The sequence below is a fragment of the Thalassophryne amazonica genome, chromosome 12, assembly GCF_902500255.1.
Source record: "Thalassophryne amazonica chromosome 12, fThaAma1.1, whole genome shotgun sequence".
Classification (NCBI taxonomy): domain Eukaryota; kingdom Metazoa; phylum Chordata; class Actinopteri; order Batrachoidiformes; family Batrachoididae; genus Thalassophryne; species Thalassophryne amazonica.
In genome coordinates, this window is record NC_047114.1 from 93025346 (window position 1) to 93046334 (window position 20989).

General features: G+C 43.0%; 1 protein-coding gene across 1 annotated transcript in view; it reads left to right on the plus strand.

Moving 5' to 3' along the window:
- Positions 1–20989, plus strand: part of LOC117521065 (PH domain leucine-rich repeat-containing protein phosphatase 1-like) — a 143166-nt gene that overhangs the window by 84809 nt on the left and 37368 nt on the right. Inside the window, 3 exon segments of the mRNA XM_034182383.1 lie at positions 6427–6461; positions 6463–6624; positions 17632–17757. Of these exon segments, the coding sequence (XP_034038274.1) occupies positions 6427–6461; positions 6463–6624; positions 17632–17757 (323 nt within the window).

Here is a 20989-nt window from a genome sequence, read left to right on the forward strand (position 1 = left end):
ACTGGATTTATAGAGCAGTCAGTTTCTGTTGAACACAGTGGGCACATCTTAAAAAGTGACATAAGGCAGCTCTCCGACACCATGTAAAACTTTTCTCCGGGCTTCCAACGATTCCGTCCTGAAAAAGATAAGTACGTTTTATTGTGTCTTTCCTGAAATATTACGCTTTTCACAGCTCAATAACCAAACTAAATAAATACCTTCTGAATCTTCAATCATTTCTTCGTCATCTTCATCGGGAATATTATCAGGATCTTCACTTTCATCAATGGTGAAATCATCTTCATCATCATCATAAATAGGATCGTCTGTATCAGTGACTTCAAAACTATTTTTGAAATCATTAGGAGAGGGAGATGCTTTGCGGTAGGGACAGAAAATTGAGTGGAACTGTCCGTTGTTTTGGTCTGACTGAAACTCCTATAACAATATCACAAAGTTGATTAGCTAAAACAATGTAAGAGAAAATGACAAATGTATGTCTATTACGCTGTCCCCACATACCTTTACTCCTTCTGTACAATGGCTTATTTCCAAAATTTGCTTGTGTAGTTTGATCCTTTACACGGGGCAGTGGAGCTGTAGAGATCTCAGGACTGTAACTGTCATCATTTTCATTTGAGGAGAGTGATGTTGATGATGTTAATGGAGGGACAGAATCCATGGCAGGGTTAACGAGGGAATTAATCATCTGTAATGAAGAAAATTATATGTCACATTTGATCACAACATCTCTCTACATCAGTGGTCTCCAAACTATTCCAGAAAGGGCTGAGAGGGTGCAGGTTTTCTTTGCAGCCACTGACTCCAGCAGGTGATTTCACTGATGAACTCATCCCACCTGCTCGCACGGTAAAAAAGCACACTTAACCTCTTGGCCAACAACCCTTCTCCACTGTGACATCAAAGGTTATTTATTTATTGGGGTCAAATGCCAACATTTAAATTTCATTCTGTCTGATTTATACCAGGCTTGGCACACATAAAGAGGCGTGTTGGAATACAACCCCTGGCAATAATTATGGAATCTCCGGCCTCGGAGGATGTTCATTCAGTTGTTTAATTTTGTAGAAAAAGCAGATCACAGAACATGACACAAAACTAAAGTCATTTCAAATGGCAACTTTCTGGCTTTAAGAAACACTAGAAGAAATCAGGAAAAAAAAAAATTGTGGCAGTCAATAACGGTTACTTTCTTAGACCAAGCAGAGGGAAAAAATATGGAATCACTCAATTCTGAGGAAAAAATTATGGAATCATGAAAAAACAAAAGAACGCTTCAACACATCACTAGTATTTGGTTGCACCACCTCTGGCTTTTATAACAGCTTGCAGTCTCTGAGGCATGGACTTAATGAGTGACAAACAGTACTCTTCATCATCTGGCTCCAACTTTCTCTGATTGCTGTTGCTAGATCAGCTTTGCAGGTTGGAGCCTTGTCATGGACCATTTTCTTCAACTTCCAAGATTTTCAGTTGGATTAGATCCGGACTATTTGCATGCCACGACATTGACCCTGTGTGTCTTTTTGCAAGGAATGTTTTCACAGTTTTTGCTCTATGGCAAGATGCATTATCATCTTGAAAAATGATTTCATCATCCCCAAACATCCTTTCAATTGATGGGATAAGAAAAGTGTCCAAAATATCAATGTAAACTTGTGCATTTATTGATGATGTATGACAGCCATCTCCCCAGTGCCTTTACCTGACATGCAGCCCCATATCATCAATGACTGTGGAAATTTACATGTTCTCTTCAGGCAGTCATCTTTATAAATCTCATTGGAACGGCACCAAACAAAGTGCCAGCATCATCACCTTGCCCAATGCAGATTCGAGATTCATCACTGAATATGACTTTCATCCAGTCATCCACAGTCCACGATTGCTTTTCCTTAGCCCATTGTAACCTTGTTTTTTTTCTGTTTAGGTGTTAAGGATGGCTTTCGTTTAGCTTTTCTGTATGTAAATCCCATTTCCTTTAAGCGGTTTCTTACAGTTCGGTCATAGACGTTGACTCCAGTTTCCTCCCATTTGTTCCTCATTTGTTTTGTTGTGCATTTTTGATTTTTGAGACATATTGCTTTAAGTTTTCTGTCTTGACGCTTTGATGTCTTTCTTGGTCTACCAGTATGTTTACCTTTAACAACCTTCCCATGTTGTTTGTATTTGGTCCAGAGTTTAGACACAGCTGACTGTGAACATGTGTGATTATTTACCCTCTTTTAAGAGTTTGATAATCCTCTCCTTTGTTTCAATTGACATCTCTCGTGTTGGAGCCATGATTCATGTCAGTCCACTTGGTGCAACAGCTCTCCGAGGTGTGATCACTCCTTTTTAGATGCAGACTAAGGAGCAGATCTGATTTGATGCAGGTGTTAGTTTTGGGGATGAAAATTTACAGGGTGATTCCATAATTTATTCCTCAGAATTGAGTGAGTCCATATTTTTTTTCCCTCTGCTTGGTCTAAAAAAGTAACCGTTACTGACTGCCACAATTTTTTTTCCTGATTTCTTATAGTGTTTCTTAAAGCCAGAAAGTTGCCATTTGAAATGACTTTAGTTTTGTGTCATGTCTGTGATCTGCTTTTTTTCTACAAAATTAAACAACTGAATGAACATCCTCTGAGGCCGTGATTCCATAATTTTTGCCAGGGGTTGTATCAGTAATGTTCAGAATAATAGTAGTGCTATGGTGACTAAAAAGATTAATCCAGGTTTTGAGTATAATTTCGTATTGTTACGTGGGAACAAGGTACCAGTAGATTCAGTAGATTCTCACAAATCCAACAAGACCAAGCATTCATGATATGCACACTCTTAATTCTATGAATTGGGCTATTAGTTAAAAAAAAAGTAGAAAAGGGGTGTTCACAATAATAGTAGTGTGGCATTCAGTCAGTGAGTTCGTCAATTTTGTGGAACAAACAGGCTTGAATCAGGTGTCCCCTATTTAAGGATGAAGCCAGCACCTGTTGAACATGCTTTTCCTCTTTGAAAGCCTGAGGAAAATGGGAACGTTCAAGACATTGTTCAGAAGAACAGCATAGTTTGATTAAAAATTGATTGGAGAAGGGAAAACTTATACACAGGTGCAAAAAATTATAGGCTGTTCATCTAACAATGATCTCCAATGCTTTAAAATGGACCAAAAAAAAAAAAAAAAAAAAACGAGACGCATGGAAGAAAATGGAAAACAAACCATCAACATGGATAGAAGAATAACCAGAATGGCAAAGGCTCACCCACTGATCAGCTCCAGGATGATCAAAGACAGTCTGGAGTACCTGTAAGTGCTGTGACAGTTAAAAGACGCCTGTGTGAAGCTAATTTATGTGCAAGAATCCCCCGCAAGTCCCCTCTGTTAAATAAAAGACATGTGCAGAAGAGGTTACAATTTGTCAAAGAACACCTCAACTGGCCTAAAGAGAAATGGAGGAATATTTTGTGGACTGATGAGAGTAAAACTGTTTTTTTTGGGGGGGGGGGGGTCCAAGGGCCGCAGACAGTTTGTGAGACGACCCCCAAACTCCTGAATTCAAGCCACAGTTCACAGTGAAGACAGTGAAGCATGTGGTGCAAGCATCACGATAGGGGCATGTTTCTCCTACTATGGTGTTGGGCCTATATATCACATACCAGGTATCATGGATCAGTTTGGATATGTCAAAATACTTGAAGAGGTCATGTTGCCTGATGCTGAAGAGGACATGCCCTTGAAATGGGTGTTTCAACAAGACAGTGACCCCAAGCACACTAGTAAATGAGCAAAATCTTGGCTCCAAACCAACAAAATTAATGCCTTGCAGATGTGAAGAGATCATGAAAAACTGTGGTTATACAACTAAATACTAGTTTAGTGATTCACAGGATTGCTAAAAAAGCAGTTTTAACATAATAGTTTTGAGTTTGTAGCATCAACAGCAGATGCTACTATTATTGTGAACACCCCCTTTTGTACTTTTTTTTACTAATAGCCCAATTTCATAGCCTTAAGACTGTGCATATCATGAATGCTTGGTCTTGTTGGATTTGTGAGAATCTACTGAATCTACTGGTACCTTGTTTCCCATGTAACAATAAGAAATATACTCAAAACCTGGATTAATCTTTTTAGTCACATAGCACTACTTTTATTCTGAACACTGCTGTATGATGTATATTGAGCATTTTGGTAAACTACATAGGGGGTGACTCGATCTTGCTCACGTAATCTTTTAAAGGTTCGAGTCCAGCCTATTTACATGGTGTAGAATGTGATAGTGTGTTATTTCTTTGACAGCTTGGCTGGTGGTTGTATTATAAACACGGTCCTTAATTGATGACCCTGTTGTGGTGGAAGAAGTTAAGGGAGCTTTATTGTTCTTGGTTTTGTTGCTTTATTGTGTAGTCATACATAACTGTGATTGAATTTCAACTGATGAAACAAACTGGTCATATTGTCTTCTGGTACAGACACCACCGTGTTATAAAGCTTGCACACTATGTGTAGTTGTTTCTCACTGGTCTCTTTAAAACCAAAGTATTTCTAAAAAGCTGACTTAGTTTTACTCTTCTTGCTGACTCTTTCCATCATCTCGGTTTGGGCTGAAGTAAACATAACACAGGCTGGCTGAGAGTGAGTTGGAAGCGCGATAGGAAAGCAGTGCGTTCACTTTATAACACAAGACAAAACAAGAGGCTCATTGTGGAACGGAAGACAGGACAATTATTTTACCTCAACTGTATTTCAATTATCGATTGCTCAACCCTAAACCCAAAGAAGGTTATGCCCTGGAGTAACCGGGAGGAGATTCAGTAGTGATGGCGGGGACTGACTGAGAGAATGAAAGATGCTCTGCTGATGCACAATATTATAAAATGTTTATATTATTTTGAGAAGTGTAGAAGTATTTTTCGCTGTTAGCAAACTGTGGTGTGGCAAATTAGACTTTGGCGGACCGTCACAGTCTAGGTAGTTAAAGGGAAACACTTTCTGAATAAGTATGATAATTGACTTAATTAGAGGATAATTGGGGATGTTTGGCTGTATTTAAAGGCCTATATGATGAAATAGTGTATTTTTTCCATTTAACATTGAGGATTTAAAAAAAGTGAATACAATTGAGACAGTGCTTCCAAAGCACAAATTTTAAATCTACGCAAGTCGGGTCCCATCTTTATGACCCTACAAAGTTTTCATCATTGAAGAAGGAGACATAAATTAACACCCAGGCATGAATGATTTTTGGTCCTGGAGGAACATTGTTTTGTTTCACTGTGTATATGGTTGAAATGACAATAAAAACTACTTGAACTTGAACTTCTAAAGGGCCACAAGAACCTCAGGATCACAATGAAAGAATTGATGGAGTTAGATGCATCAGATTGAAATGTGACAAAAAAAGTTGATTTCCTGAATGCTGTGCTCCTCATGCGGTGTAAATTCACACACAGTGTAAATATAAGGTCTTACCTGTTCATTTTAGTGAAGAAAAATCCCTCTCCGGTACTTTGCGCCTGAGTTGCACCGTCGGATCAGCGGAGCTGAGCCTTTTTTAATGTACTTATTTGGCTTTGTCCATTTGGGCCAGCATCCTAAAAGAGGTGTGAAAGCAGTGAGGATATCGAATACTGTTGCATCACTGTTGCTAGTGTGCTTGCTCAGATGGTGGGTAGGGTTAGACCTTACTTGTGTTTAGCACCTGTTGTGATTTTGGCGCTGTGTAAATCATTTAGATTGAACTGAATTTTTTTAAAGTGGCAGCACGGTGGATAAGTGGTTAGCACTGTTGCCTCACACGAGAAGGTCATGGGTTCGATTCCCGCTTGTGGCCTTTCTGTGTCGAGTTTGCATGTTCTCCCCATGTTTGTGTAGTTTCCCTCTGGGTGCTCCGGCTTCCTCCCACATCCAAAGACACGCAGGTTAGATGGACTGGTAACTTTAAATTGTCTGTAGGTGTGCGTTCGGGTGTGAATGTGTTTGTTTTTCTATATGTGACCCTGCGACAGACTGGCGCACTGTCCAGGGTGTCCCTCCCTGCCTCACGCTCTGTGAGTGCTGGGATAGGCTCCAGCCCCCCGCGACCCTTGATTGGAGTAAGCGGTTGAAGATGAGTGAGTGAGTGAATTTTATAAACACCATAGCCAGTTTATATCTCCGTGTTTCTCAGTGAGTGTTATCTGCACACAGTGCTGCTGTAGGTAAATGATTTGTGAAAGAGACAGTCACTACATTTGCCGCAAGCAGTTTTTAAAATTTCTCATATCACTTGAGGTCTTCCAATAAATAAATTGTAATTTATTTGATCTTGCTGAAGATGTATCAGTGGGATGAATGTCTGATATTGCTGAGGGTGTTGTTTTTTTTTTTTTTGTCTTGATGCTGTGTTCTATTGCCAACTATAAAAATTCCTGTTTTGTTTTGTTTTTTTTTTCTTCCAGGGAAGCCCCAAAGCATTGAAAGTTCAGAGCGGGTTTCAGCTGTCGGGGACATATAACGTTCGGAAAGGGAAACTCCAGCTACCTGTCAATCGCTGGACCAGACGACAAGTCATCCTCTGTGGTACTTGCCTCATCGTCTCCTCTGTCAAGGAGAGCCAGACGGGGAAGATGCACATCCTGCCGCTTATTGGAGGAAAAGTATGTAAGAGTAGTGCAAGAGTTGGATGCCGAGTTCTTTATTTTTCCATGCGTGCCTTTTTTTGGTCATATGATGTGTTGATAAATGGCTTTTATTACCACCTGCAAATGTCCTTCAGTGCAGGAGAGTTTGTATTTCAACCTTCAACAACTGTTTGTCCTTTCGCCTGGCATCCAGTAATGGTTCCTACTTTGTGCGTTTGAGCTCAAGGTGAACCTGACATACCACAAGAGAGGTTTTACACAGCTATAATGCATTCTGAAGGGATGTGATCATCCATTTCTAAGGAGTTAAGACTTGCCCTACCATAACCCCCCACCAGGCTTATCGTGTCCTGGTGTCCTGACCTATTTTAAACTGTGCTCCTAAAATGCACTTTCTGACTTTGGGATTCCAAACACACCCAGCCCCAATTCTAGCAAAATTATGGTCTGGTCCTCTTGTAACAACCTTTCTTCATTTACATCATTTTAATCATTTTCCTGAAAAGGGGTTAAATAAGTTGTAGGGACATATATCTGAAAGTTTTTTCTACCCTGGTCTGACACAGTTGACACTCTGTCTATATGACTGCACGTCATGAACAAAACAATATATATGTACGAGGTCTGTCAATAAAGTATAGGTCCTTTTTATTTTTTTCAAAAACTATATGGATTTCATTCATATGTTTTTACGTCAGACATGCTTGAACCCTCGTGCGCATGCGTGAGTTTTTCCACGCCTGTCGGTGACGTCATTCACCTGTGAGCACTCCTTGTGGGAGGAGTCGTCCAGCCCCTCGTCGGAATTCCTTTGTCTGAGAAGTTGCTGAGAGACTGGCGCTTTGTTTGATCAAAATTTTTTCTAAACCTGTGAGACACATCGAAGTGGACACGGTTCGAAAAATTAAGCTGGTTTTCGGTGAAAATTTTAATGGCTGATGAGAGATTTTGAGGTGATACTGTCGCTTTAAGGACTTCCCATGGTGTGAGACGTCGCGCAGCGCTCTCAGGCACCGTCGTCAGCCTGTTTCAAGCTGAAAACCTCCACATTTCAGGCTCTATTGATCCAGGACGTCGTGAGAGAACAGAGAAGTTTCAGAAGAAGTTGGTTTCAGCATTTTATCCGGATATTCCACTGTTAAAGGAGATTTTTTTAATGAAAGACGTGATGACGGGTCCACGCGTCGGGACGCAGCCGGCGCGGTGCGGCGGCACAGAAAAAACACCTCCGTGTTGATAACCATTTGTAAAATCCAGGCGGCTTTTGATGTCTTTCAGTGGAGTAAGTATATGAGAAATTGTTTAACAGCTGGACATGTTCCAACTTGTCCTTAAGGCTTCCAACAGAGGTGTTTTTCCTGTGGCGGAGCGTCGCAGCGGCTGCGAGCCGACGCTGCAATCCGTCCGCACGTCTTTCATTAAAAAAAACTCCTATAGATTTGATTCATATGTTTTCACGTCAGACAAGCTTGAACCCTCGTGCGCATGCGTGAGTTTTCCACGCCTGTCGGTGACGTCATTCGCCTGTGAGTACGCCTTGTGGAAGGAGTGGTCCCGCCCCGTCATCGGATTTTCATTGTCTGGAAATGGCGGAATGATTTGGGTTTTTTTTTCCATCAGAATTTTTTCAGAAGCTGTTAGAGACTGGCACCTGGAAACCATTCGAAAAATTTATCTGGCTTTCCGTGAAAATTTTCCGGGCTTCACAGAGAATAACGACTATTACTACAGCTTTAAGGATGGCCCACAATGGCGCTCGGCACGCCGTGCTCAGGGCCGCAACGACAGGCACGAACCACCGGATTATTTCTAAAGGGGTGGCTGTGTGGAGCTGGGACCGTCGTGTGCACTTTCTCTGGTTATCACAAGAGCTGGACATCAACCATTTTCCGGCAGATTTCACTTTTAACAAGAGATTTTGTCATGGAAAGCCGCGCAGAGGCTTTGTGCGTCACGACCGATTCGCTGTTAGAGCGAGACAAAGAACGCCTCCATTTCGGCGTGTCTGAGGACAAGTTCGGACATGCCCAGCTCTCCACAATTTCTCTTATAACTCACTCGACTGGTGAGCATTGAAAGCCGAGATAGGCATGTCGCACCTTGTCCTGTAACACGCCAAAACGGAGGTGTTCTTTGTCTTGCTCGAACAGCGAATCGGTCGTGACACACAAAGCCTCCATGCGGCTTTCCACGACGTGCACGTGTTTGCATGAAGTGCACACAACGGTCCCAGCTCCACACAGCCATCCCTTTAGAAATAATCCGGTGGTTCGTGCCTGTCGTCGCGGCTCGGAGCGTGGCGCACCGAGCGCCATTGTGGGCCGTCCTTAAAGCTGTAGTAATAGTCCTTATTCTCTGTGAAGCCCATAAAATTTTCACCGAAAGCCAGATAAATTTTTCGAATGGTTTCCAGGTGCCAGTCTCTAACAGCTTCTGAAAAAATTCTGATGGAAAAAAAACCCAAATCATTCCGCCATTTCCAGACACTGACAATCCGACGACGGGGCGGAACCACTCCTTCCACAAGGCGTGCTCACAGGCGAATGACGTCACCGACAGACGTGGAAAAACTCACGCATGCACACGAAGGTTCAAGCTTGTCTGATTTGAAAACACATGAATCAAATCCATATAGTTTAAAAATCAAATCAAATCAATTTGATTTATATAGCACCAAATCACAACAAACAGCTGCCCCAAGGCGCTTTATATTGTAAGTCAAGGCCATACAATAATTACGGAAAAACCCCAACGGTCAAAACGACCCCCTGTGAGTAAGCACTTGACGACAGTGGGAAGGAAAAACTCCCTTTTAACAGGAAGAAACCTCCAGCAGAACCAGGCTCAGGGAGGGGCAGTCTTCTGCTGGGACTGGTTGGGGCTGAGGGAGAGAACCAGGAAAAAGACATGCTGTGGAGGGGAGCAGAGATCAATCACTAATGATTAAATGCAGAGTGGTGCATACAGAGCAAAAAAAGAAACACTCAGTGCATCATGGGAACCCCCCAGCAGTCTAAGTCTATAGCAGCATAACTAAGGGATGGTTCAGGGTCACCTGATCCAGCCCTAACTATAACCTTTAGCACAAAGGAAAGTTTTAAGCCTAATCTTAAAAGTAGAGAGGGTGTCTGTCTCCCTGATCTGAATTGGGAGCTGGTTCCAGAGGAGAGGAGCCTGAAAGCTGAAGGCTCTGCCTCCCATTCTACTCTTACAAACCCTAGGAACTACAAGTAAGCCTGCAGTCTGAGAGCGAAGCGCTCTATTGGGGTGATATGGTACTATGAGGTCCCTAAGATAAGATGGGACCTGATTATTCAAAACCTTATAAGTAAGAAGAAGAATTTTAAATTATATTCTAGAATTAATAGGGAGCCAATGAAGAGAGGCCAATATGGGTGAGATATGCTCTCTCCTTCTAGTCCCTGTCAGTACTCTAGCTGCAGCATTTTGAATTAACTGAAGGCTTTTCAGGGAACTTTTAGGACAACCTGATAATAATGAATTACAATAGTCCAGCCTAGAGGAAATAAATGCATGAATTAGTTTTTCAGCATCACTCTGAGACAAGACCTTTCTAATTTTAGAGATATTGCGCAAATGCAAAAAAGCAGTCGTACATATTTGTTTAATATGCGCATTGAATGACATATCCTGATCAAAAATGACTCCAAGATTTCTCACAGTATTACTAGAGGTCAGGGTAATGCCATCCAGAGTAAGGATCTGGTTAGACACCATGTTTCTAAGATTTGTGGGGCCAAGTACAATAACTTCAGTTTTATCTGAGTTTAAAAGCAGGAAATTAGAGGTCATCCATGTCTTTATGTCTGTAAGACAATCCTGCAGTTTAGCTAATTGGTGTGTGTCCTCTGGCTTCATGGATAGATAAAGCTGAATATCATCTGCGTAACAATGAAAATTTAAGCAATGCTGTCTAATAATACTGCCTAAGGGAAACATGTATAAAGTGAATAAAATTGGTCCTAGCACAGAACCTTGTGGAACTCCATAATTAACCGTTTACATGAACAAATTGTAATCTATTAGATAAATATGATTCAAACCACCGCAGCGCAGTGCCTTTAATACCTATGGCATGCTCTAATCTCTGTAATAAAACTTTATGGTCAACAGTATCAAAAGCAGCACTGAGGTCTAACAGAACAAGCACAGAGATGAGTCCACTGTCTGAGGCCATAAGAAGATCATTTGTAACCTTCACTAATGCTGTTTCTGTACTATGATAGATTCTAAAACCTGACTGAAACTCTTCAAATAGACCATTAGAAAAGGAATGTTGGAGATTGGCCTATAATTAGCTAAGATAGCTGGGTCAAGTGATGGCTTTTTAAGTAATGGTTTAGTTACTGCCACCTTAAAAGCCTGTGGTACATAGCCAACTAATAAAGATAGATTGATCATATTTAAGATCTGAAGCATTAATAATGGTAGGGCTTCCTTGATCAGCCTGGTAGGAATGGGGTCTAATAACATGTTGATGGTTTGGAGGAAGTAACTAATGAAAATAACTCAGACAGAACAATCGGAGAGAAAGAGTCAAACCAAATACCGGCATCACTGAAAGCAGCCAAAGATAACGATATGTCTTTGGGATGGTTATGAGTAATTTTTTCTCTAATAGTTAAATTTTATTAGCAAAGAAAGTCATGAAGTCATTACTAGTTAAAGTTAAAGGAATACTCAGCTCAATAGAGCTCTGACTCTTTGTCAGCCTGGCTACAGTGCTGAAAAGAAACCTGGGTTGTTCTTATTTTCTTCAATTAGTGATGAGTAGTAAGATGTCCTAGCTTTACGGAGGGCTTTTTTTATAGAGCAACAGACTCTTTTTCCAGTCTAAGTGAAGATCTTCTAAATTAGTGAGACGGCCATTTCCTCTCCAACTTACGGGTTATCTGCTTTAAGCTGCGAGTTTGTGAGTATACCACGGAGTTCAGGCACTTCTGATTTAAAGCTCTCTTTTTCAGAGGAGCTACAGCATCCAAAGTTGTCTTCAATGAGGATGTAAAACTATTGACGAGATACTCTATCTCACTCACAGAGTTTAGGAGCTACGTCTGCACTGTGTTGGTATATGGCTATTAGAGAACATAAGAAGGACTTCATATCCTTAAACCTAGTTACAGCGCTTTCTGAAAGACTTCTAGTGTAATGAAACTTATTCCCCACTGCTGGGTAGTCCATCAGAGTAAATGTAAATGTTATTAAGAAATGATCAGACAGAATGGGAGTTTTCAGAGGAATACTGTTAAGTCTTCAATTTCCATACCATAAGTCAGAACAAGATCTAAGATATATTAAAGTGGTGGGTGGACTCATTTACATTTTGAGCAAAGCCAATAGAGTCTAATAATAGATTAAATGCAGTGTTGAGGCTGTCATTCTCAGCATCTGTGTGGATGTTAAATCGCCCACTATAATTATCTTATCTGAGCTAAGCACTAAGTCAGACAAAAGGTCTGAAAATTCACAGAGAAACTCACAGTAACGACCAGGTGGACGATAGATAATAACAATAAAACTGGTTTTTGGGACCTTCCAATTTGGATGGACAAGACTAAGAGTCAAGCTTTCAAATGAATTAAAGCTCTGTCTGGGTTTTTGATTAATTAATAAGCTGGAATGGAAGATTGCTGCTAATCCTCCGCCTCGGCCCGTGCTACGAGCATTCTGGCAGTTAGTGTGACTCGGGGGTGTTGACTCATTTAAACTAACATATTCATCCTGCTGTAACCAGGTTTCTGTAGGCAGAATAAATCAATATGTTGATCAATATTACATAATTTACTAACAGGACTTAGAAGAGAGAGACCTAATGTTTAATAGACCACATTTAACTGTTTTAGTCTGTGGTGCAGTTGAAGGTGCTATATTATTTTTTCTTTTTGAGTTTTTATGCTTAAATCGATTTTTGCTGGTTATGGTGGTCTGGGAGCAGGCACCGGTTCTACGGGATGGGGTAATGAGGGATGGCAGAGGGAGAGAAGCTAAGCAGAGAGGTGTGTAAGACTACAACTCTGCTTCCTGGTCCAAACCCTGGATAGTTACGGTTTGGAGGATTAAGAAAATTGGCCAGATTTCTAGACATGAGAGCTGCTCACATCCAAAGTGGGGGGATGCCGTCTCTCCTAACAAGACCAGGTTTTCCCCAGAAGCTTTGCCAATTATCTATGAAGCCCACCTCATTTTTTGGACACCACTCAGACAGCCAGCAATTCAGGGAGAACATGCGGCTAAACATGTCACCCCCGGTCCGATTGCAGAGGGGCCCAGAGAAAACTACAGAGTCCGACATTGTTTTTGCAATGTTACACACCGATTCAATGTTCATTTTAGTGACCTCCGATTGGCGTAACCGGGTGTCATTACTGCCGACGTGAATTACAATCTTACCAAATTTACGCTTAGCCTTAGCCAGCAGTTTCAAATTTCCTTCAATGTTGCTTGCTCTGGCCCCCGGAAGACAATTGACTATGGTTGCTGGTGTTGCTAACTTCACATTTCTCAAAACAGAGTCACCAATAACCAGAGTTTGATCCTCGGCGGGTGTGTCGCTGAGTGGGGCAAAACGGTTAGAAATGTGAACGGGTTGGCGGTGTACACGGGGCTTCTGTTTAGGACTACGCTTCCTCCTCACAGTCACCCAGTCGGCCTGCTTTCCCGGCTGCTCGGGATCTGCTGGAAGGGAACTAACGGCGGCTAAGCTACCTTGGTCCGCACTGACTACAGGGGCCTGGCTAACTGTAGAATTTTCCAAGGTGCGGAGCCGACTCTCCAATTCGCCCAGCCTGGCCTCCAAAGCTACGAATAAGCTACACTTATTACAAGTACCATTACTGCTAAAGGAGGCCGAGGAATAACTAAACATTTCACACCCAGAGCAGAAAAGTGCGGGAGAGACAGGAGAAGCCGCCATGCTAAACCGGCTAAGATCTAGTAGCTGCGCTAAGCTAGCGGATTCCTAAAAACACACAAAGTGAATAATGTGTAAATAATTTAGAGGTGATTCAGCAGAGGGAGTGTGAAACGAATCGTTATCTAGTTATTTAGATCAATCTAACTGCGCAGATTAAACAGCTAACAGATACAGCAAAACACCGCTGTGCTCCGGAACAGGAAGTGATACAATACTGCGGTGAGAGCCAACCACCAGTAGAGGCGAAATTCATCGGCACAAAGCTGATGGTGCAGTAAAAGCGCCTGTGTGTTGAAGCCTCACAGGACATGTTGTGAATTTCGCTGCAACTCTTTTCATGGAAAAATCTTCTGTCACAGTGGAATGTGCCGAAAAAGTGCTGATGTCCACCTCTTCCACAATTTCTCGGATAGTCACACGACGGTCCCACATCACCACAGCGTTCACTTTGGAAATGATCCGGTCATTTCAGCGTGTTGATGGCCGACCAGAGCGCGGCGCGCTCTCCACCATTGTGCGGCCGTCTTTAAACCGGTTGTACCGCTCCTTAATCTGTGTGATGCCCATAGCATCGTCACCGAAAGCCGTCTTAATAATCTGAATGGTTTCCACCTGGCTGTTGCCCAGTTTCTGGCAAAATTTGATGCAGTCGTGTTGCTCTAGTCGTTCCGCCATTTCCTTGCAAAGAAAAAAACGACGAGAGACTCCACCCGCCTCACACAAAGGCTGTTTACAAGCAAATGACGCAACCGAAAGGCGTGAAAAAAATCACGCATGCCCACGAAGGTTCAAGGTTGGCTCATGCAAGCACACGTGATTCAAATCCATCAAGTTTTTGAAAAAAATAAAAAGGTCGGATACTTTTCTAACAGACCTCGTATGTCAGTTTTTCGCAAAGCCCAAGATGACATCCTCAAATGTCCACAACCCCAAAGATAATCAGTTTACTGTTAGAGATGAGCAAAGAAACCAGAAAATATTAACATTTAAGAAGCTGAAATTGGATACTTTTCATATTTAAAAAGAAGACTTAAAACAATTAATCCATTGCCAAAATAGTTGTTGATTGATTTAACAGAGTTAAGTTGCCCATAAAGGCAAGCGACACAACTGTAAGTCAGCCCATCTTATGTTTGCAAAAAGTTAACTTCTCAAATCAATAAAGAGTCAAGACCTTGCTGCACATTTGAGCAGCTTTCTAGCAGGCGTTGGAACCCAAAATTCTATTTAAATGCTATTTATAAATGTCAGAAACTGTTTTTTTTTGTTGTTGTTGTTTTTTTGTTTGCTTTTTTTGGCATGCAGAGTTTTGACCTCGCAGCATTAATGTATAAACAGTTTGATTTTGAGAGCTTTACAGTTTGAGTTTTAACCCTATGGGGCCGGCGCCGTCGTATACGACGGCTAAGACCAAGCTTTATTAAATTATAAATAACTTTTGAATTTGAATAGCCCCCTGGGTGCTCCAATGAGTATATACGATTAGTACATACTCAGTGCGGCCTGCGCCATTACGCACAGAGATCAGTGAAAGCAGGGGCACACGGAGAGCCTCTGATGACAATCTCATGTGCTCAAACAAAGAGTGTGTAACTATCAGGATTGCTCCACTAGTTTCCATGTGAATGTTACTGGATAACTCTGTTGCTTTCTCTGCATAAAGCACTGTTTACCATATCAATGGACAGCAAAACACATAGACCATTTTGTATATATTGTTCAAAATGTGCATTTGAGTTTATTGTTTGAACCTTTTGTTGTCCACTCTTTCACACAAGACCTCAAATTACCTTTATAGAGTGTCAAAACAGTTGTTTATTATAGTTTGCTGTGTGTTTTGAATAAATGTGTGTGGAAAATTATTTTTCGCTTTATTTTTTCCTTGCCTATTTTTAATTGTAAACCTTTATTACACTTATAAAACACAACAAAAACATATATATTATGAAATCACAAGTTCTGAAAAAAGAGACATAAAACTTGATTGTGGGATGCAGAGAGAGCTGTTAACAGCAATAATAAAACATTCATACCAGGCAAGTGAACTGCCCAAAAAATGCCCTTGGACCCCAGAGGGTTAAGATGCGAACATTTGCTGGAAGGACAGAATTTCTCCTGACAAGCACAACTTAGAGTTGTGAGCACTGACAGGCACGTCTTCTGCAGAAGCAGCAGAGGAAATTCCGTGTTTCAGCCTTGTATCAAATTTATTTATTTATTTTATTTTATTATTATTTTTTTTTTATGTTTTTGCCGTCCCAACAGCCAGGGGACCGGGCCGCCGGGCCACAGGAAACCACAGGAGGGCGGGCCCACGTCGCTCTTTCGGGCTGAGCCCGGCCGGGCCCCATGGGCTAAGGCCCGATCACCAGGCGCTCACGCGCAAGCCCCGACCCCAGGCCTGGCTCCAGGGTCGGGCCCCGGCTCCACCATACCGGGCGACGTCTCGGTCCGAGGCCATGGTTCTCGACCGGAAAAAGGTGCTTTGCCCTCTTCCGGTCGGTGGAGTGTCCTTGCCTCAATTGGAGGAGTTTAAATATCCCAGGGTCTTGTTCACGAGTGAGGGACGGATGGAGCGTGAGATCGATAGACGGATCGGTGCAGCATCTGCAGTGATGCGGTCGCTGTATTGGACCGTCGTGGTGAAGAGAGAGCTGAGTAGGGGGACAAAGCTCTCGATTTTCCGATCGATCTATGTTCTGATCCTCACCTATGGTCATGAGATTTTGCTCATGACCGAAAGAACGAGATCGCGAGTACAAGCGGCCGAGATGAGTTTCCTCCACAGGGTGGCTGGGCGCTCCCTTAGAGATAGAGTGAGGAGCTCGGTCACTCGGGGGGAGCTCGGAGTCGAGCTGCTGCTCACTCCACGTCGAAATGAGTCAGTTGGGGTGGCTAGGGCATCTTTTCTGGATGCCCCCTGGACGCCTCGCTGGAGAGGTGTTCCAAGCACGTCCCATTGGGAGGAGACCCCGGGGAAGACCCAGGACACGCTGGAGGGACTACATCTCTCGGCTGGCTTAGGAACGCCTTGGGGTTCCCCCGAAGGAGCTGGGGGAGGTGTGTGTGGATCGGGAGGTCTGGGCGGCTTTGCTTGAGCTGCTGTCCCCGCGACCTGACTCCGGATAAAGCGGAAGAAAATGGATGGATGGATGGATGGATGTTTTTGCCGTCCAAAGCTACAGGGGGAATTGTCGTCATATTGTCCAGCTGTCCATCCAAGCGTGTATCTGTGTGTCTCACACTAGCTGCACATGTACAGTAATACAGGATGACCAATCATCTCAAAATATATTTAGCCCACGTTATCAATAAGGCCACTTGATTTTGGGTGTCAGAAGGTCAAAGGATAAGGCTACTGGACGTTTCTTTTTAAGAACAAGAATGGCTTGTAAATGTGAAAATATATGCTATACATCAGGGGTGGCCAAGTTCAGTCCTCGAGAGCCACATTCCTGATACTCTTAGTTTTCTCCCTGCTCCAACACACCTGAATCCAATGAAAGACTCGTTAGACTTTTAATGAGCCTTTCACTGGATTCAGGTGTGTTGGAGCAGGGAGACAACTAAGAGTGTCAGGAATGTGGCTCTCGAGGACTGAACTTGGCCACCCCTGCTATACATATTTGTTTGGTACCAACCTTAGTATGTATGTTATGCAGCACAACTCCAGTAACCCTATTGATTTTGTGGCTGGTGAATCACATAGTCGGGCCATTGGAAATGTTCCCTCTGTCTCCCCTTCCTCCACTTCCCCTTCTCCTTCTCAATGGGTATATCTGTCTGCCTGGGTGGTTGACCTGAGTGCTGAGTCTTTGAACCCTTATTTACTTGATATCCTTACAAAAAATGTCATTTGTCATGGTGAAACTCTGAATATATGATCGCTTCACTCAACCCTCGAACAAGTCTGGTGTTAGCTGTGGTTCAGTTCTACTGTAGCCCGAAACTGGCAGAATTTCTGAAACCCAGTGTATGCTTTTAATGACTTCATATCCTTTCAATGTAACGTTGATATTCAGACAGGGTTCAGACCTCACGATGACATCATGGTCTCTGAGTCGACTGTTCTGTGTGTTACGCTGCAGGTGGAGGAGGTGAAGAAGCACAGTCACTGTTTGGCCTTCAGCTCAGCTGGTCCTCAGAATCAAACCTACTATGTCAGCTTTGACAGCTTCACGGAGCACCTGCGCTGGCACAGACACGCTGCCAAGGTACTGAGTGCATGTGCAGGAGAGGGAGAGAGTAAAATCATGTGCTTCTCATTCCACTCCTTATAGGTCAGCTCTATACCAGACCTGTGGTGAGAATGGATGCGCAACAACTTCTCTTCAGTCAACTTTCTACTGGATCACGTTGTGTTGGTGCTCCTAAGAAGAGGTACAAGGATGTCCTTAAAAGAAGTTTTAAAGACTGCAAGATTGTTGACTGGGCTACAGCCCCAGCAGATAGATTGGTTGGAGGAGAACTGTTTGTGATGGCATCAAGACCTTTGATACCAATAGACAGAAAGCTGAAGAGGAAAGATGCACAAGACGGAAAGCTGCTAAAGCTCTGAAACAGTTGGCAGCCTCCTAGTTAGATGCCTGGATGAATTTCTTCTGGGCCACCATGCTCATGTCGAGTGGCAGTGATGATGATGATACCAGAAACATGCATGACTGCATGTTAAAAGCTGACAATGTGGCCTTACACCCACCACCATCCCACTGCAGCATATGAGCTAAATGGAGTAAGAACGGCACTCGTCTTCCTCCTGAGCGCTCTGCAGTGTATAAACCAAATGTCATAGAGGACATATAAACACCACTCCTCCCTCTTCTCTCACTGGAACTCAAGTAGGCCACATCCAGACAACCTCTTTTCTAAATATTAACAGGGACGTGCATGTCAGCAGCACCCAGAGGGCCACTCAGAATAGCAGCCAGGATGGAAGTAGCATGTGCCCCAGTGATGACTGATGAGCCTCTGGCTAACTCGGTTCCGAGAGGCTACAGCATGCTCTCCCTTAAGACAACAGACATTTTAATGCAGTAGTTTCATTTTACCTGATTTATATGTGTCTGTAAATGTGGTAAATGACTCCAGGCGAACACGTGTAACTGAGCCGATCTGCAGCGGTGTCACATGTGATGACAGATGAGCCCCTTTCACACCGGCGCAAACGTGGACTTGCATTGTGTTGCGTTTAGAGTATGCACGCATACGCTGCGTTTTTTCCCTCCGTAATCGCGTGTCCTTACGTTTGTCGATTTACTTGCAGCTGGGTATGTTTGCTTTTAATGTATGCGTGTAGCCCTTGCCGCTATTCATCTGTTTCAATTCACTGCACTTGGAAAACAGTGGACTGCATCATGAAGTTTTTACAGTTGCATTACTGCCACGTATGTTGCCATAGCTGCTATTTTCTGCCTCTGTGGCAGTGCACTCCGTTCTCAAAACAGTTCATGAAAAGCAAACAGCACTCATGTTTTACGACATACAGTGGGACACACTGTTGTCTCTCATGGCTCGTAATCAGATCACAAAGTTCAGAGTCTGTTCCCTGTGCAGGCTGGTGTGTGACGTCGCATGGTTGCGTTCCTAGACTTGCTTATAGTAGTGTATGGTTGCTCTGTCAAACCATTTCTTAAAAATGCCGCCATAAATTAATGCAGCTGTCACACCTTGAGGACCAGCGTATGCAGACAGCCCCATTTTCAACCGACTGGTTCAAGTCGGGACTGCATGATGTGGTGCAGGCCAGAAACAGAGTAATTTAACATTATTTTATTTATTTGTCTTGATGGAACATTTTCATTGTGTATAGAATGCTGATCAGTCTGGCTGTGGTAAACGCTGCTGTGAATGAAGTGCTGCAACCCTAAACTTTTAAAGCGCTGGTTGCTTCCTGATCTGGTCCCCGTTCTGTGATGACCTGAATATTGAAGCACTGTGATGATTTTAACTTTTAAAGCGCCAATCAACTGTAATCAGGTGTCTGAGCACACAGAGGCGCTGCGGGCTGCGTGATCATGCAGCCACGCACGCGCACTACACCTGTTCTCCAGCTGATTCACTCTGGATGCATGCACTCAGTTTTTGGATGTGTGCAGTAGCGCCATGTTGCACAGACTTGCATGCAGTAGCACTGTGTTATGCAGACCTGCTTAAAACTGTGTGCTTTCTGCGTCCAGCACCCTACGCAGAAAAAACTAAACAGGTTAAATTTTTTGTGTTCTCCATGGGTAGACCTTAGCATACTGCTGCATAGGGAGCAAAGAGTCACCGTTGAGGTGCTTAAACTGGGCGTAGAGCTGCTGAACAAGGCGTAGACGGTACGCCACAATACGCAATTCTACATTTGTGCCGTGTGTGAAAGAGGCTATAGGCGGAATAAACAAACATTAGTGTGTAACAATTCACTACCGATATGAATCAGAAATTGGTTTAAAAATAAAGATAGGACTACATGGATTTGCAGGCCCCTGAATCGATTTAGATGCGCTGTCAACTGCTCGATGGCCTGATTTTTAACTTGATGAATCAGTGGAGTGAAGCTGCTTCTCTCTGACATGAAACTCTCATACAGTGCATCCCGAAAGTAATCACAGCACTTCACTTTTTCCATGGTTTGTTACTTTACAGCCTCATTCTACAATGGATTAAACTCAATTTTTCCTCAAAATTCTACACACAATACCCCATAATAACGATGTAAAACAAGGTTTTTTTTGTTTTTTTGTTTTTTTTTAACATTTTTGCAAATTCATTAAAAATAATAATAAAAAAACCCCCTAAGAAATCACATGTAAGTATTCACAGCCTTTGCCATGAAGCTTAAAATTGAGCTCAGGTGCATCCTGTTTCCACTGATCATCCTTGAGATGTTTCTGCAGCTTAATTGGAGTGCACCTGGGGTAAATTCTGTTGATTGGACATCATTTGGAAAGACACACAGCTGTCTACATATAAGGTCCCACAGTTGACAGTCAGAGCGCAAACCAAGCATGAAGTCAAAGGAATTGTCTGTAGACCAAATCTGGGAAAGGACACAGAAACATTTCTGCTGCTTTGAAGGTCCCAGTGAGCACAGTGGCCTCCATCATCTGTAAATGGAAGTTCAGATCCACCAGGACTCTTCCTTGAGCTGTCTGCCCGTCTAAACTGAGCAATCGGGGGAGAAGGACCTTAGTCAGGGAGGTGACCAAGAACCCGATGGTCACTCTTTCAGAGCTCCAGTATTCCTCTGTGGAGAGAGGAAAACCTTCCAGGAGCACAACCATCTCTGCAGCAATCCACCAGTCAGGCCTGTATGGTAGAGTGGCCAGATGGAAGCCACTCCTTAGTAAAAGGCACATGCCAGCCCACCTGGAGTTTGACAAAAGGCACCTGAGGGACTCTCAGACCAGGAGAAACAAAATTCTCTGGGCTGATGAGACAAAGATTGAAATCTTTGGAGGAAAC